The 19,336-nt window shown below is 31.6% G+C and overlaps 1 protein-coding gene across 4 annotated transcripts in view; it reads left to right on the top strand.

Moving 5' to 3' along the window:
• LOC118199224 (zinc finger homeobox protein 3-like) overlaps positions 1-13,420 on the top strand; it is a 448,036-nt gene extending 434,616 nt beyond the window's left edge. For all 4 annotated transcript variants that reach the window (XM_085813281.1, XM_085813278.1, XM_085813279.1 and 1 more), the window contains exon 4: positions 7,919-13,420. In XM_085813281.1, coding sequence (XP_085669407.1) covers positions 7,919-8,688 — 770 coding nt within the window. In that variant the 3' untranslated portion in view covers positions 8,689-13,420. The remainder of the gene's footprint in view (positions 1-7,918) is intronic.
• Positions 13,421-19,336: the final 5,916 nt, after the last annotated feature.

Here is a 19,336-nt window from a genome sequence, read left to right on the forward strand (position 1 = left end):
TGGTCGCGTTTAAAGAGCACTGCACTTTTAATAAAATATGTAAGTTAGTGGCCTGGCAAAAACGCTTTGGTGGCTGAGAGCAGACATACGACTAGAGTGAAGCTTTGGTGGCTAAGAGTGCACATACGACTGGAACGCTAAAAAAAGCTTTGTTGGCTGACAGTAGACATACGACTGGAACAGTGAAAAACCTTTGGTGGCTGAGAGTAGACATTAATCCACAAAGGATTAATTGACGGAAATAGTATCAGAAAGTGACTTCTTGATGAGCGGGAAAATGGGAAAGAGAGAATCAATCTGTAAAGGCAGAGGGCGCATCAGTATTATTTTTGAGCTGAGGATGAACCGAGAAAGGACGAAACGGCATTAAGCAAAGCGTTTAGTTATTGATACGATGCGCATTCTTAGTATTTAGTTTACTTATCCGGTCGATTCAGAAGGCCCCTAAAAATATTAGTATCTTAAGGAATATGTTATTATTTGAAACTTTTTTTATACTTTGCTAGTAGAAGAATGTAAAATTCTATTTCGTTACGAGAGAGTTTCCCTTGTTGAATGAATAAAGGCTCTTCTATTAAATGGATAATCTTTCCAAAAAAAGCTGTTTTTGTTAGATTTTTAACTGTATTGTTAAATGGAAAGTTGGCCAAAATTGTTCTAGTCTGGAAAACCTATCTAATTTTCCTAATTTCTTAAACTGGAATTACGGTCTATGACCTTCATCGTAAAATTTTATTAAACATCTTACATAGTTAAAAAAGGAAGAACTGTTTAATATTTTACTATAATTGCTTGAAGCTACCTTTATCTTTTGGTCGGATACGAAAGAACTTGTCTGGAAAATCAATTTATATTTAAATAAGTAAAGAGATAAACTCTAGTTTTTTACAGTGAGTTTGATTCTCGAAGATGAATTCAGCCTCTTTGGCTTTACAAGGAATGAGTATTCTGCTGAAGAAGTCCTCTCTCGAAAGCATCTCTTCCAAGATAAAGAATCCTTGGTATGTTTGGCATTGTAGTTTCCAACGTAACTTAAAATTCAAATTATAGTTAAATTTCTCATAAGAAACACCTCATATATATGGGAAATCCTACCCCTCCCTTAAATATAATTCAATAAAATGTATCCGAAAGTATTTACAATGTAGAGTAATTAGGTTATTTTTTGAAGCTGGAGAAGTGAAAAATGAGCATTGCCCTCTCCGGGACTCGAACCTGGACCTCTCGAATACGCACCGAGTGTGCTACCGTTACACCACAAAAGTATGCAGAAAGAAGGAGGAAACTACCTTGTAACCATTTTGGAAGAGCCTAGTATTAATTCAAGAGATAATAGAATTAATGAGGACTACCAGAGTCATCAATACAGACATAGATGCGAAACAAATATCTATTGAAATGGATCTCTCTTCTATTCAGAAACAATACGTTATATTTTATTCTACGGGGCAACTACTTTTTGAATTTCCTTTGTTAGTATTATTCCTCTTGCAATAAGATTTTCAAGAATTTCCTTTTTAATCGTATGTACTGATTTGTAACGCAAAACGATGAGATATTTTTGTAACATTATAAAACAGTAGATCTTTATACAAAATGATTCATTGATTTTATTAAGTGGCTGAGACGGCATGAATTTTTTTTCTTGAATTATTATTCTTTCCTTGATTCTTTTCTTGATTATCATTTTCTTGAAATTCTCTCAAGAAAATGATATTAGAGGATATATGAGACATTTATATACCATTGTTTGAGATTCCAGCTTCTAAAATGGATAGAAGCCTAATAGTTAAACTTGAAATAAAATCTGTCAAAATCTCTGATCAATGCAACCATTCTTCCAGCCACGATTTTCCACTAGCTGTTCGGATTCGATAACAACAACACTCTTTCCTAAACAGTTCTCTCTCGTTAACAGTTAAGGATTTTATTTAACCCAAAATTGAACTTATTCTGAAAAGGTCTTTTTCGTTGAGCTATTAATGTCTTTCTCAATCAAAATAAACAATTATATGTTTCCAAAACGCTCTTTCTTAATAACTAATCAACAATCTGTCTTGTTGAACGTTAGGATATATATTATCCAACGGTGGAATCTTTCCGAAACATGTCAGTTTTTCTACTGAATTGATAATGATCTTTCTTGTTAAATGAAAAGCAGACTTCACCCGGAAAAATCGCCTTTTTCTTGAATGCTTAAGATTTCTCTCATTCCACAACTGGATCTTTCCTATTATCGAATCTTTCCAAAACAAGCTCTTCTTGATGCACAGTTAACAGTCTTGTTAAACGGAAAATAAACTTCCTACCAAAAGTTATTTGGAATGGTGAACGTAACTGTTACTGTAACTGCCATAAGACTTCTTGTTGAATTGTTATTTTAAACTGTTGAATTTTGCCGAAACAGGGAATGTTAACAGGACATTTCTGTAAAAATGTAACTAACGCACGCTTTTAGGTTTTATCTTATTAATATTTTTCAAGCTTACATTTCTAACGTTAAGTCCCAAATTACTTGCAAAGGATAGACAGTCTTCTTGCTCTATTTCGAATCATTGCTTCTCTGTGCCATATCCACATCATTTGGAGGAATCAAGTTTGTTTGTGAGAAGGATTGATTACAATTGGCCCTCTTTTAATCTGACACAGATGTGTTTTTCCCCTCTCATGTACTTACCCAACAATTTTTTCCCCCTACCATGTCGCTAGACAGTGACTCAGCTTCCCTACCCCAGGGGCTGGATGTTGCCATAGAAACGTGCCACTGACTAATTACGAAGTTCCTAATATATACCTCTATTCTAGCACTGCACGGGATTTTTCTTTCTTTTCTTTTCACGCTCAATTTTTTTTTTAGGCTTAGCGATGCTTCGAGGTGTGTTTGTAAAAGAACATACATTTATATACGTATGTATATAAAAAATCCCTCTCTCTCTCCTAATTTTTTTTTTTATTAATCTTAGGCTGAGTAACTTGTTGTTAACTGTAACCGGGGAAGGAGAGGAGGTAAACATGTTAGCTCGACAGCGAAGTCCGTTTAATTTAATAACTCCGCCTATCGTCGCGAATATATCACAACCACAGACAGTGTAAAGGGGAAAAAAATGGTAAAAAAAAGGGTAAAAAATGGTTAAAAAAAAGAAACGTCAAAGAACAACGAGATTTTACGATGATGGGTACGCTTTTTTCTTAATGAAGTTTTTGTCAACGTTAAAACTTACGCCTACAGTTTTTTTGCGCGGTTGTTGAGTGCCAAGTGTAATTATTTTTCAATCAGGATTAATTTCACTAGTTCCCTCTTACTTTTTTTGTTGCTGGAGTTTTGTACTTTTTGTTTTTAATTTTTTGCTTCCTTAAACACTCTTTCGATACTAAGGTACTTATTTACATGTCACTCATTATTTAATTCGATATTCATTAGAATATTTTTTTTCATCAAGTAAATTTTAAAGCGAAGTAATTTTTGTGTTGAAAAATACGTTTAATTAGCAGAACGCAGCTTTTTAGACTATTAAATTTTTTTTTCCCTTTTCATAGTTAAAGTAGTAATAGATATTTAATAACACATTTGGTAAAATTAGTTAATTAATTAAATTATAATTTCAAGTTTTTTCTTTTGATTGCTAGTGTATTTTATTTAATAAACGAAATGATAAATGAAGTAATTTCCTTCTTAACTAGTACTCATTTACTTATTTAATTAGATATGTGTATTTTTGTAGAGACACTAGCATGTGTTTTTATGTTGACGTTATTTCCTTCGTATGATGTTTAATAACCTAGTTTTTAAATTGTTTATTTATATTCTATTTCTTTGTGTTTCAACGCAAAAAACAAACATTTCACTGTGTTAGATGTATATGATGACTAAAATTTGACCAACCGGATTTTCGCATTTTATAAATGTTCAAAACACGAAAAGTAAGATGGTGACGAATTATTGCCCACCATCCTTTAGTCCGCGCGCCACTTGTAGAATCATTAGATTTTTTTTTGAAGCACGAGACATGAATAAGAATAATTTGTCACCACGTGGATCTAGTAAATCGACTCTTATGCCTCTCCCAAGACGTCCTTTAAATAGGAGACAGTGTAAGAAGGAATTTTCAATTCCCCTGTGCGTCTTTTCAATGTGTGAGTGGTAGCACACCCACTTAGCAATTGGAGAAACCCTGGTTCGAGTTCCGGCGAAAAAAATAATGTCTTTAGAATATTTTCGAAGTTTATGTAAGCAAATCTTAAATTTACCTAGCTATGTCCTTATATATGATATATATATATTTAGAAGAGTTACCTATTGTTTTCCAACTTTGCAATAGTATTTCATCATTATTTGATAATTTAAATAAATTGGTAAGGATTGACATGGCAAGGATCATTGAATAACTTAAATTTATAAGGATTTGTATTTCTGTTAACCATTCCACGAAGAGTTCTGCACAAAAGCGCATTTGCTAAGGGAAAAAAATGTAACATTATCTCAGTTTCATGTTGTTTGTTCTGCTCCAGAGGTCACATTTAATTGAATTACCTAACTCTACATTTATCGTCGAATTTTGGTGGCATGCCGGGAGCGCCAGTGAAAAAAACCATAAAACAAAAAGGACCAAATAAAGGGCCCTGCGAAAAATGTCACCACTCTAAGTGCAAAATGCCGCATCACCATTTTTGATGGATGACCAAACATCTTTCTTCTTTCTGGAGAAAATTCCTTTCCCGACACCTCCATCCTCCTCCTCTTTTTCATCCCCCTGCTGCCTAGAACGGAGTCTCCTGATTGGACAGGAGGACCCTGGGCTTAAGATAAAAGACACCATTAAGGGGCTTCTTTAGATGACGTCACAAAGTACTTTATTTATCTAAAGTGCTTTTTGCATATTACTTTTTAGAAGAGGCCATAATGTTTTTTGACATCCTCCTGTCTGCAAGTTCTAGTTACTGCATTTTCTTCCCAAAAGAAAACTTGAGAATACTCGCGAGGTTTGCATAGTTTTAAGTTAGTCATCTCTTCGTAATTCTTTTATTGAAATAGTATAAACGCTTTTTCATAGCGTGGCTATATTAATAAAAGACCATGCTGTAAGGAGTGACTAAAAATAAGATATGAAAGTCTATCTTTAAGAAGTATCCTGAAAATGAAATAGTTCTTAGAGATGTTTTCATCATATATGGATCAAATTCAAGAGCTCTGAAAGCAGAATTTTGTTTTTTACTTTTGGTTCTGACAGTCGAGCACTTGCTTATTAAACATTCGTTAGGAATTATGGTCGAATTCCTCTGTCATTTAACTGTCTAGCAACGAAAACGTTATCCCGGTTGAAACGCGAGGAAAAAGAATATAGCCCATATAAAAGCAAATGAGATGCATTTATAAAGGCGACATAAAGGATTCGGTATTTATTGCAATCTCTGTTCGATAAGACAGAAACTTTCTTAAGGCTGCCGGACATAAAAGTGTCAGTACCATCTTGCAGTATTGTTTCTAACTTTAAAAAAAGCAACCTTCATAAAGCTACCTTTATCACCGTTATACAAAAAGAATTTTCATTTGCTTTATTAATAACAGTAGCAACTCAGACTCTACTTGCATAGCTGATTATGTACTGAGTTTCATAAGTTATGACGTACTAATTTCCGTAAAGTTGCGATCCTCTTCATGTCGGGGTAGTTTTAATAGCTTAGTATGAGTGATGAGAATGAGTGCCGGCACCGATGAAGAACCGTTTGCGATGAACTGGTCTTCAGTGAAATTTTGCAGGGGAGTGTAACCATACCACTTTCTTCGGTTAACGTCAGTACCTCATAACTACCAAAGTTTGCAGGGCAACAGAAACACTCCCCGTGTAGATGTAAGTTCATTTTTCTCTGCATAAGGTATATTCTCCCGCCTTCTTAGCATGCCTTCGTGGTATAACGGTAGCATACTCGGCACGTATTCGAGAGGTCTGTGGTTTGAGTCCAGGCGAGGGCATTACTCATTTTTCATCTCTCCTGCTTCGAAATAACCTAATGACTCTACAGTGGCGCCCGAACTAAAAGATGGATGAGGATTCTCCACCACCAGGATTTGGCAATTGGGTCCCCTAATCCCGAGTCGCCCTTTAAAAGAGGGAGATTCTCCAGCCTTCTTAGCATGCCTTCGTGGTGTAGTGGTCAGCACACTCGGCACGTATTCGAGAGGTCCGTAATTCGAGTCCCGGCGAGGGCATTGCTCATTTTCTACGACCCATTTTCCACACAAGAACTAAAATAGATAGTGGATGATGATTCTTCACCACCAGGATTTGGTGATTAGGTCCCCTAATCCCTAGTCGCCTTTTAAAGGGGGGAGTATATTGTAGAGACGTTAGATTATTTTTTGGGAGCAGGAGAAGTGAAAAATGAACAACGTCTTCGCCGGGAATCGAACCACGGTCTTCTGGAATACGCGCCCAGCGTGCAAACCACGACACTACGAAGGCATGCTAAGAAAGCGGGAGAAATACCTTATAATGTAAGGAATTTCTCCCGCCTTCTTAGCATGCCTTCATCGTATAACGGTAGCGCATTCGGCTCGTATTCGAGAGGTCCGTGGTTCGAGTCCCGGCGAGGGCATTGTTCATTTTTCATCTCTCCTGCTTCGAAATAACCTAACGACTCTACACCTGTACCGGCGTTAGTTAAATTTGGCACATATTTAACGTTGCTCTTAATAGCTGTGAAACTCCATGAACCGTCAGCTACTAGTAATCGAAATATATTTCTATTTTTTTTCGAACTACATAAAGAAATCTTTTGAAAGTAGAGAAGCACACATTTACTGAAAATTAAGTATGCTCTGATTTCAATATCTCTTTTCTTCTCATACATGGAAAATTTAAGGTTCACACGTGTTCCATGGAATTTATCTTCTTGTTATTTGGGCTTAAAAAGGCACTGTCTTGAATCATCGACATTGAAATTTTCCCACTGTCGTATCAAAGTCACAAAGATCATCACAAAAAATTAATATTATCGTTTCAGATTAAGTTAGACTAAGTTAAACCTACTTTCAGGAAGTTATATGCATCATTTTCAAGAGATCAATGATACGCACCATTAAATTAAGGACGATTATAATAAATTTATAACATTTATGTAATTTAATATAGAAATTAGCCACTTGTCCATCGAGCATATAGACTAAATTAACCTATGCAAAGGTATATCTTTGAATTCTATACGTATATTTTAAAAACTCGAAAATACATAATTTCTTTTGAAATATACAATCTGAATTTCGACCCCTTTTATACCAAGGTACAGATTTATAAGTGCTTAGAAATGGCAAAGTGGATAAGATTGTTGAACACTGTTAGTTAGATCCGAATTCGAAGTCTAGAGAACGAATTGTTTATATTGGATAGTTTTTACATGTAACATGAATACGAGCCAATTTCCCTTAGAGCGTCCTCTACAAAGTATTCCTCCCCATGTACCTATGCTGTATTGAAATAATCTAAACTAATTAATTTAGGAAGGACGTTCACGAATTATTGAATTATGTTAACGTCGCAAAACAATTTAAAACTTTCTTTTGCCACTTACGGACTTATATATATATATAAATAAAATGTTCAATTATGACAATAATCTTAACGTAATAGTAAGGAATATAAATACTGGATAGGTTTAGCAAATCTCGAGTAGCTCCTGTCCCACGAGTTACTGCCCACTTTCATTTGTCATCCTCACTCTTCTCCTTAACTGCGTCTATAATATTTGCAATTACTTCTAAAACATTTTTCAAGGTAGAACGTTCACTTGCTCGTAAATGATGTTATTAAGATTTACAAGACTTTTTAATCGCAATTTAAATTACAACCATACTGATTTTAGAGCAAATTTGCTTATATTTTTTAATACATGTATTAATTGCCTTCTTTTTTTTTTGATGCAGGGGCGCTGCACAGCGGCGGAATGATGTATGACTCTAATATGTACAGCAGTCCCCTCTCCCTTCTACAACTTCCAGCCTCCGCTCTACCGGAGGTAACAGGACGCTTGGCACAAGCCGGAAACTCGGTGGCACGCTTCTCTCAAGACGGCAAGTCTCTTTCCGATCTGAGAGCGCTGGTCCCAGAAGCCGACTTCAGGCAGGCAGCAGAAGTGACGGTGGATGTAGGATTCGTCTGCAAGAAATGTCATATGGTCTATCCTGCTGAGGTCCTTTGTCTTAATCACCAGCGGTCATCCTGCTTCCAATCCAAACCGGTATCTGAGATCAAAGCTACGTTGAAGTTGGTTCAGTGTCATGTGGAATGCAGAGCTTGTCGCGAACGATTCACGACCATCGTCGACTTCAAGTTTCATTGCGACATGGACCGCCATATTAAACGTGTTCAGAAGATCCAGCGAGAGGCCACCGCGGCAGCTGTAGCGACCTCAGCCGTTGCAAACCACTTTGATACCTTGGCAAACCGGATGGCCCAAACGCCCACCACGAACCCACTCCTAAACAGCAATACATTCACGAACGAAGGCAACGCTTCAGCTGCTGGATTGCTGGGTAGGAATGGTCTGGTACCAGATATGGCTCAGATGTTTTTTTCGGGCATGGGCATGGATGCGATTAGGTTAGGAATGGGGCTAGATCCAGAAGGTGGTGACGCGAAAAACAAAACGTCGGCAGTGGGCTGTGGAGTCGATGCTGGAGTCTCCATTTCTTAGGCTAAGAACAAGCCGAAAGGCTCTAAAAATCGAATTACACAGAAATCAGTGGTCTTTCATAGTGATGCTTAGTTACCTGAACATTCCACGCGAAGATCTGTTTTTTTATAGGTATGACATCACAAAATGTTCGACAAACGAGTCAGATAAATTGCGTTTTTATTCAGTGGCAATAACAAATGTAATAAAGTCAAAGATGTGCCACTTTTATAAGTGCATGGAAAACATCAGGTATCTATAGAAAGGTGCTTGATTTATTAAGAGTAGGTTTAAAATATGACTAATTATATTTTTCAACTTATTAAAACATTGTTCACTCTTAATACAATTTCTTCTGTGGGCGGAATTCATTGTATGTGTATAAAGAAAAACTGACAAAGCTTACCACAGACAACTTTTATGCCTTTATGCCATTGCGCTATCTTTAAATATCATTTAACATCTAGAAAATAAAAGAAAATAGCTATGTCTTTTAAAAGTAAAAATAATTTGGTGAAACAATGTCCAGTTCTGAAATTGCCTTTTCTAAAGGTAAGCACTATTTGGTAACCCACATGGAGACACTCTGAGAAATATATTATCCACATATATTCCTCACAGTTCAGAAAATTTTTCCGTGTCTTTTAAAAGTGGCATGTCAAGAGGTCAGGAAAGAGAAAGAACAACATTCTATCCAGTTTAGAGCATGATGGACGCCTTGTTCTTGGTCTCCATGTTCGTCTGGATCAGTTGCGACAGTTCGGCAACCGCACACAAATGCTCATTGTCATAATACGTATGTAGTAATCAAAGAGATACCATAATAAAAAATACGACTTTTTGTAGCATAGGTTTTAACTAACGAGTCGCTATTTTATGTACTTCCGCTTGTCGAGGTTATAATGAATTAATAAAAAAAATATATATCATCTGTGCCCATCCGAGTGATAACGAAGTTGATCAGATGCAACAAATAGCTGAGTGGAAGGTGAAACAGGGTTCTTCTATAGCCCAAGTACAATCATTTCATTAGGGGAACTGAAAAATATGACTTAATACTCGCAATGAGTTCTCAAAATAAAACATGTTCAAACATGTAAGGCCAACGTTTTTGTACATAGCTGTGCCTGGTATTATGTATAACAGGATAAAGCTGCCACATCCTGAGCCAAGCTCTGTTTCAAACACATGTAAAGGGGTGTGTGCATGCTTAAGCCTAACAACGCGGCCTTTTTTTCGTTTGGAAGTTGTTATCAATGCTATCAAACTTATATATATATATAAAAAAAACTAATGTTCCTAAGCAGTTTTATTACAGCTTCTGTCAAAGTTCCTGAAATTTTTTCTACATCGAAAAAATTAAAAAAAAAAAAAGTCGGTATGGACGAAAATGTTTTTTAAATCGATTGTCCATGTTGTGAATGTATAAATATCAGTTGAAATTTTTAAAAATAATATTCCGATACCTTTGTACGTAAGGTTAAAGAAAGCTATTCAGGCAACGCTAATTGGCAATTAATCAACTTGACTCTAATGTAGTTTATATTAGAGTCATATTTTTCAAAATGCGAAAATAAACTTGTTGAGAATAAAAGGAATAAATGTGATAAATTCTTTATATTCCTGCATAAGTATTTTAAAATCTAAATTTCATTAATAAAACTTAAAAATTTTCCCTCTCGCAAAGAAACAGAAATTTATGAGTAAAATATAGCTGTCGTACAAGTAAGCAAGGAGACATTTCACCAGCTTCTACTCCACTGCCAAGAGGTGAACGTTTTCGGTTTTTTTTGATAAAAATTTCAAAGGTTTTAGGGGTGTCAAAAAATTTAAGATTTAGTTAATTATTATATTATTAGTTAGTTATTCTATTATTAGTTATTATTAGGCTTACAAGGATCTATACAATTGCAGCCTCTGTGAATTTATTTTAAGTAATGTATAGACGTTAGTTGAAATATATTAATAGTTATATCGCAAGCCAAATCTTTCAGATTGCATATTTCGTATGCAGCTGTAAGAAAAAGGGATACGCAGTTTTGTTGTTGAAACTCAAATTGCAATTATTAATAAGTGAAATAAGTAATGGCATACTTATTATTGATTTTAATTAATTAATTAATAATTAATTAAGTTTTTACAGACGTGCGAACAGACGGATGCTGCAGTTTGTTATCTTGTGTATCAAGTCTAGAGGGAAAATAATTTGGGAAATAAAAATTGAATCCAATCCAGACAGTTAAGCGTTGTCTGTAACACTTGTTCAGAATTGAAAAATAAATTCCATATTTCGACATTCAGAGGGAATCCTACCTCTGCATGTTTAACTTCTCTTCACTTTGGAAAAGAGTGAGGAGAAGCCTTACAGTTCCTATGCTCGATGAGGAATACTTGATCCTCTCGAGCACATTTTGACGCCATCACAAACACAACTCACACATGCCATACACAATGCACATTAACATTTTTTCATTCGCGTTTGTTTTATATTTTTGAATTTTGTAGCGTTTAGGAAGCTTGCATATATCAGTTAAAATATAAACAATAACAAAATGCACTCTTTGTTGTTCATAAACCAGCGTTTTTTTAAATAATTTTTTGACGTGAACGCGAATAATAAAAAACTAAAATTAAAAAACGAGTATTTTTTTCAGCATATTTTAAAGCAACGTTTTGGTTAGTTATGAAGGCGAAGCATTTAAAAATATTTCTTTAAACCTAAAAATGTAAAATGTAATATCAGAAAACATTCATTGATTTTACTACCTTAAAATTGGCGCAAAGATTTTTTTATTTTTTTTGGAAGAGGCGTCAGAATTTGACATAAAGTATTACGAAATAATATTAGAAAATCTAATTAATTAACGTGGTTAAACTTAAAATTTGATGATCTCAAAACCTTTTTAAAATTATGAATAATAGTATATGTCCATGTGAATAAACTCACTTATCCAGGAAATTATATTTACAGTACATATTCATTTGTAATGGTTTGCTTTAAACTATAAATTTAAGTTTTTACTTTTATGTTTTTACTTTTAATGCTATTTAATAAATTTATGTTTTTACTTTTAATGCTATTTAGAAAGATATACAAATTTATCTTTCCTTCTCTTGTTTTATACGAAATCTAAAAACCTAATTATTGCATTGCATTATAAACTAATTTTTGGTTAATAAACTGCGCCAAAATATTAATTTTAAATTTAAATGTTACTAGAAGAATAAATTCTACAATTGTTATGTAATTTCTTATTTTTTCGAAATAATTTAATGCTTAATGTTGCACGCTTGAAATACCATATATACAGTCAATGATGTTAATATAATTTTTGCTGTGTACCAGAATAATATCATAAAGCTTGACATTAAAGCTTGCAACGTAGGAAAGGGACTAATCTTAAAAATCATTTAAAATTTGGGAAAATTAATATAAAATGTATGCGTTTCAGTACATTCAGTATCAGATCTAGTTAAATTGTATTTAATTTAGAAATGCAGGAAAGTACATTCCAGTCAGCATTAAAATATATCCTATAAATTATGATTGATTTTGAGATTTAACTAACTACTTAAGTTAACTACTACTATTTTAGCTAACGACTACAATTTAATAAAAGACTAATTTATTTGAAAAAATATATTAAACTATCGAAAAGAGGTTAAAAATATTAAATTTATTTTTTATATCTGTAACTTAACATTTTAATTTTCAGAAATTTATTAAATTTAATTAAAAACATATTCGTTTTAAAAAGTAGTTTTAAAAATAAAAATGATTAAAAAAGGAATTACATCTGTCGCAGCTTAGATGGTTAATATTTGAAACTGCAAAAATAAATATATGTTTTCAAAATATGTGAGTTATTCTAAAATAAATTGCCTATTAGCAACATAAATAAGAATTTATACTTTGCTAATAGCCTATGTAAAAGTATTAAAAATGATCAAAATTAAATAAAATATCAAGACATATATTTAAAATTTGAATTAATGATCAATAATGCCCTAGCTTGTTTAGAATGAAACACCAATTTTTAAAAGTTATTAGCAAAACATTCCGACGTTTCATTGAAAATTCTAAAAACAGCTAAAAAGTGTATGGAACAAGAAGAAGAAAAACGAAATTCTTTTTCTCCAAAGTTATAAAACACTTAACACTTAACAGCTATGAAGCTCCTTCATAGCTGTTAAGTTATAAAACACTTAACAGCTATGAAGGAGATACTGTTAAGTTATAAACAGCTCCTTCATAGCTGTTAAGTTATAAAACACTTAACAGTTATAAAGGAGATATTAGATGTTTATAATAACATTTGTTGAAAGTAAGATGATCTTTAGCAATCGTGCGTTTGCAATCGTCTGATATCTTTTTCTCGGCAGGCCATGCGATAAAAGTTTGGGTTAAAATCTTTAGAATTCTGAATGTAACGTAGTATATATTTTGCTTACTAGGTTTAGTTTATTCTTTTTTTCTCGGATTACCTGATTAATTATACTTGGTTTATAATTCAACCTAATACAAGTTTATGAATTTAAAATATTTCTATCTATCTTAGAAATTAACATCAGAATAATTAGTAAGCGTCAAATAATTTAGAAAAGTAATTAATAAGTTATACTGACATTGTTAAAGAAAATATTATCAATAAATAAAAAGTATATAGAAGAAATAATTACAAAAATGAAATTAATTTTTCTTCGAATTTCAGTAAAGTACGGACAACAATATTAATTTAACTTCAAACAGACAGAATTTATGCAGTTATTGAAAATATATTAAATGCATTTTATAATGTATTTTATTTAAAAAATTCAATTATTTGATGAAATGCAATAATTAGTTTCATTTATTTTTCACTTAAAATAATTTACACGAAACTGAAATTTTCTAAAATAGGGAAAGCAATATTTCGTATTTTATTTTCGATGAAATTTGTAAAAAGTAATAAAGAAAGGAAATTCGTAGAAGTAACAAAAAACAACAATAATCAAATTATTCTTTATCATACGTTGTATTCAAATTGTAATATTGTATAAATTACATTTTAAAATTGAAGAAAATTTATTAAATTTAATTTGGAAAATTTAATTAAAACGCATTTGCTTAAAAATATTTTAAAATACCGAAAGAAATGTTAAAAGAGAACGAAATTATTTTACTGCAACTTATTTTAATTTTCAGAAATTTGATTAAAAAATTTTCTTTAAAGATTATTTAAAAAAATATTTTAAAATATCGGAAAAGGTTAAAAAATTATTATTTTTAATATCTGCAGCTTAGGCTTAGCATTTTAATGTTCAAAAGCTTATCAAATTTAATTAAAAAACACTTTCATTTAAAAAATAATTTTAAAATTTGAAAGAAAATGATTTAAATAAGAAAACTTACAAAATATAAGAATTTTTTTTTTCTTCCGCTAGGTATTTTGATATTTAGCATTTTAAATTTAAATGCTTAATTTACATCTTTTTTTTTTTTTTTTTTTTTTTTTTCAGTTTGTGACACAGTTTTTTTCAAACACACTCATAAGAAACTGTACAGTAACTTTACATTTCCGTAACACCACATTCTTGTTTTCCATCATACACACAAACAAACCTCATTGACTCGCTCTCCGATATTGTCTGGTTATCTGTGGTTTAACTATAGCAGGCAAACGGAAGATAGAGAGTGGGCCTTATAAATAATATATATCACCTACATAGCATATTGAATGTCTTCTATGTTACCTTCAAGTGTGTGTGTGTGTGTGCGTGTGCGTATCATCAAAGCGGGCAAGCCTGAGTCCGCATTACCTTGCGCTGCGAGGGGACAGGCATAATCCTATACTATGTTCACTATGTACTTCAAACGACGTTGAGTATATATACATATAAATAAATATATATCCAGTGTCAACATGTTTCTTCTCTCCCAATCCTTTCCCAGTGTAAAATTTAGTACTACTATGAGAATTTTTTAATGAAAATAAGGGCGACTGTTTGATACTGAAGACACATTCTAAAATAATTATAATAATAATTCACTTTCCAAAAGGAACAACCATTGTGGCGTTATATCATTTATGTGAGAATTAATTAATTCATATTATTACTAGGATTACTATTGTGTGGCTTTGCCATTTGCACCTAGGAAGAAAGTTTTTGTTCGTTGAATCATTATCGGACATGAAGATCATGATGGTTTTTGTTTAATCCAAGATGTGTGAATTGTGAGTTAATAGTGCTGCCACATCTGGAAGAGAAATATGACTTGTTATTGGTTATTACTATTTATCATCCCACAAGGTCGTGCAATACATGTTAGTAATCGACGTTTATGTTTGATAGAAATGTGACATTGTTGGCAGTAAAATTCATTACACCTGTTTTTTCCTTAATTGCGCTTGCATTTTTCAGAATTAAATATTATCAAAATGAATAAAATAGAATTTAATTTTAATGGATTTTGAAACTTAATTTTTGTCTGAATTATCATGAACATTTTTTGCATATTTCTTTGTTGAACAAAGTGATTTTTATAAGCTGGTTATAGGCAAGTTAGGAAATTAAAGCAAAAAGCATCCCCCCTCTTCTTAAGTTAATGATAAAAATTAAGAATGGGACATTTGAACCCTAGAATATTTCGAATCCTGAAAAAGATTTAAGATCCGAAAATTCTAATCACCTCGAATTTTTCGTTTTGAGGCTTAACCTCGTAAAACATTAAACATTTTAACTCAAAACGTTTGAAAATTAATTTTATTAACTCCAAGCAGACGTATTCATTCTAAAAAGAACACGAATGTTGCAGTTTCAGGTGATATAAACTGCCATGCTATTTCTTAGCGGACCTGAATACGACATTCTTTGTTTTCAGGAAAGAATTTATTTTTAAAATTTGTTAGTCCTTGAAACAATCTTCTAACATTTGTTTAGATTTTAAATGATTCTTTAAAAGTGTAAAAGAACTCAGCTATCATTCAAATATTTTTGTCGAACAGTACTAAGAAAATAACCCATAAAATTAATTATATACTTCTCTTTACTAAATTTCATTCTGCTTTTTCTTAAAAAATCTCATGTAAATAATTCGAGAGATTCGAGATTTGAAAGATTCGAGAACATTTTAGGGTTCGTATTACAGAATATTAAGATTTTCCCATCTCTAACAAAACTCTCACATTTGTGTTCCATAAACAAATCTTTTAATTTAATACTAATGACGGTTACTAATTAATTATACTAATTTAGTGCAAGAACCGAGCAGTTGCAATGTTCAAAAACTAAATATTTGAAAGATATATATTTTCTAACTTTTAGTTTTAAAAATGAATATGTTTTCTTTGTTCTTTTGTTGATTTTTAATTTAATGCATTAATCCTTAAATTATGCATAAATTTCTTATATTTCTCAATAAATTAAATTTTTTACTTTGCTGGAATTTACTAATCTCTCTTTTAATGCAGTCAGTTTTATTTTAAGGAAAAAAATGTTGGAATTGTGCAATATAATAATATGATAGGTGCTGATAAACTCATTTGTTATTGTTTTTAATTGATAAGTATTAATATGAAAGTTTTAAAGTATACTTTAATGTGAAAATTTCTCAACAAAGGTTGGTTAACGTATGCTGTTTGCATTAGTTTTTCTTACTTATATGAAAAAAAATTTAATGTATTAAAATTTTGGACAAAAGTTTAATAAATTTAATGTGATTTAAAATTTAAAGTGAGTACAGTTTTTTATTAAATAACTACAAATATTCTTAAAAGTAATGCTTATATATGCTTATTATAATTTCAAAGATCTATTTCAACAGTTTTTAAAATTTGCATTCTGAAATTTTTAAAATTTCTTTCAAAAACTCTTTTGAACTTTTTACGAATTTTCTCCCTAAATTTAGTTATTTTTACTAAACTTTATTTTTTCCTGGATATGTTTTTAAATTTTTCTTTTAAATTTCCTTTATGTTTTATTTTTTCTTGCTCTAATTAATACTCTCATTTAAATTTTACTTACATTAATCTTTCTTCAACATATTTTATTAATTTCAGATTTTTTTGTTTAATTACTTAATTTATTTATTTTTAGAAATTAATTTATTTAAAAATCTACTTTTTATTTGGTTCGAACTTTTTCATTTCTTCAAAAATATCATAATATAGCTCTAATAAACTTTAATTGTTCATACAGAGCAAAACCGGATTCATTATATCAGATTTAAATTTATTTTATACCAGATTTGAAAACTTCATCATTAGCAAACTCTTTAGTTCTCGTATTTAATCACCAGCTTGTTGTATTACGGTGAAATTTTGATTGCTTCTGCTTTATTGCTGCTATGCTGCAGAGAAAATAATGTTTGGTTACAGAATATGTAAATGGCAATATGGCTTTTATGTAACGGGCATAACGACAGTGCAAGTATTGTACGTTAACGAACTTTATATAGTCTTAAAATCTATGTTCAAAAGCGGAAGTGAATTATTCAGGTATTTATATAAAAATTAGTAATCTAAAAATTTATATGTCACAAACTGTTACGTCAGCAGTATCTAATATTCTTATTTCTTTGTAAGTATTCAATCAAAGCACATGTAATATCTGTATTATTGTTTATAATATTTCTAATTTATAAGCATATTTTGTAAACATTTGAAATATTTATGTTATTGAAAAAGAAAATAAAACTGTATTCTGTTGTTCAAATGCTCTTGAAATATAGATCGCAAATGTTTGTACTGGAAAAAAAAAAAAAAAAAAAAAAAAAAAAAGGAAATGAAATTTTATTTATCTTCTATGTCATTACCTGTGTATAGTCCCAAGAAGAAAAATTCAATATAAATTATTTAAAATCTTTTGCTATCTTTTTTAAAAAATAAATACTGCACAATTAAAAAATGCATAGGTAAACAAGAAAATAACTTTCAATATCAATGAGACTCCACGAATATTATGTATATAGCTGAAATAGCTGCGTTTTTCAGAAAATGTTACAGTCAATGCATTTTTTATCTTTCTTTCTCTGTACATCAGATAACTTTCAAAATTAGTGTTTATCAAATGTTTATTGTACACTAAAACTACTGAACTTATTTAAATTTCTTTGCTTTTTATAACTGAATTAAATGTAGCGCACTCCCCATGTACGTTCACCCCCTTGTGGGTGTTAGTTGCGTGCGTGCCCGCTAGAGGCCCTCACATTCGTCAGCCTCTACCTCAATATATTCCAAGTTCCTATTACTGTGGGGGCCAACCGCGGGCCGGCAGGCTACCAAGTAGGCCATAAGTATCGCTTTCGTACACCCTTCTAATGTACTAATTGTACATACGTATGAAAAGTCCTACATGTGTCTTCAAGTAGGTTTTTTTTCCGTCATAAAAGTTGATTGAGTGGATAATGTGCGATGTTCGGGAAAAACCCTTAAAATTCGTGGATTTGTTATTTTTTTTCTTCTGTGGATTCTGTTAAATGGAAGATGGAGTTATTGCCGAATATAGCAGGTTTAAACTTTGATTCAGTAGTGTACATATATTTCCTTATGTAGAGTTTAAGCCAACAACGCTTGATTTCTCCTTATTTGTTTAATATTTGTAGTTAAAAAAATTAACCTTAAAGGCAAATATGCACTGGTAATTTTAGTTACCATTAGCTACCAGTTAATTATTGAAAGATATGTTCTATTTTATTTCACAGTGAATGCAATTAAAATGTAAAATATCGTTCAGAGTACAGGGTGTTCGAAAGGATTGCTTAGTAGTCATCCTTTAAACAACTGGCCTTAGGTCTGATCAGTTTAAAATGATTTAAATAAGACAGCCTTACATACCTCAGTTACCTTTGTCAAGTGACACAGTTTAGTTCAATATTAAAAAAATAATTTTATACGGATAGTGTTAATAAGATTGTCAATGAGAATGTTTTATATACATTAATTATTACAAAAAGTTTGACTCAGAATTTCATCCCTTAAGTGGGTCGATAAAATGAGTACCAAGTTCCAAGGAGACTAAACACCGGATGCCTGCGACAAGATGACTACTTGCCCAGGGCATATGTTGATGCACTCCGGGGCCCAAAGGTCAAGAAAGCAGAAAAAGGGCACTGCAGGCCATGGCCCACTAGGGCTGTTTCGCCACTGAGTTTAGTTGACTATTAACAAAATCTCCTGTGATCAAAATTATCAATAAGATTTCTGAGAACTATATACAAATATTGGTAAAGATGACGACTGAAGCAAGCTCTGAAAAATTTTCGAAAATGTATCATTTGTATTTGCAGATCAGACCAAATTCAAATGTGTTTAAAATTCTCATTTGTAAAAGAAATTAAAATTCGACTAGACTTATTCTTTTTTAAAAAATAACTGAATTTTTATTCGATTCTAGATGTAAAAAATTTCCGCTCGGTCTTTTAATGGAGGAAAAGGGTTAAGTCAAATCAACCCAAAAAATCATTCTTAGTAGTTTTTTAGGGACCAAATTTTTATATTACTGAATAGATTTTATTACTTTAAAATTTTGAACAGGACAAGGAGCAGCCTAATTAGTTTTAACTTCCTAGTTACAGATGTTCGTGAAGTTGCTCTTTTAAAAATATGCACCAATTCATTTTTATTAAAATGCATCACGTGACTCAAATTTTGAAGTGTGAAAAATCTACCATATGTCATTAAGTTCTCAA

This window comes from Stegodyphus dumicola, chromosome 3, assembly GCF_044657685.1.
Source record: "Stegodyphus dumicola isolate Sdum_Otavi_A_Nest chromosome 3, ASM4465768v1".
In the NCBI taxonomy this organism is placed as follows: Eukaryota; Metazoa; Arthropoda; class Arachnida; order Araneae; family Eresidae; genus Stegodyphus; species Stegodyphus dumicola.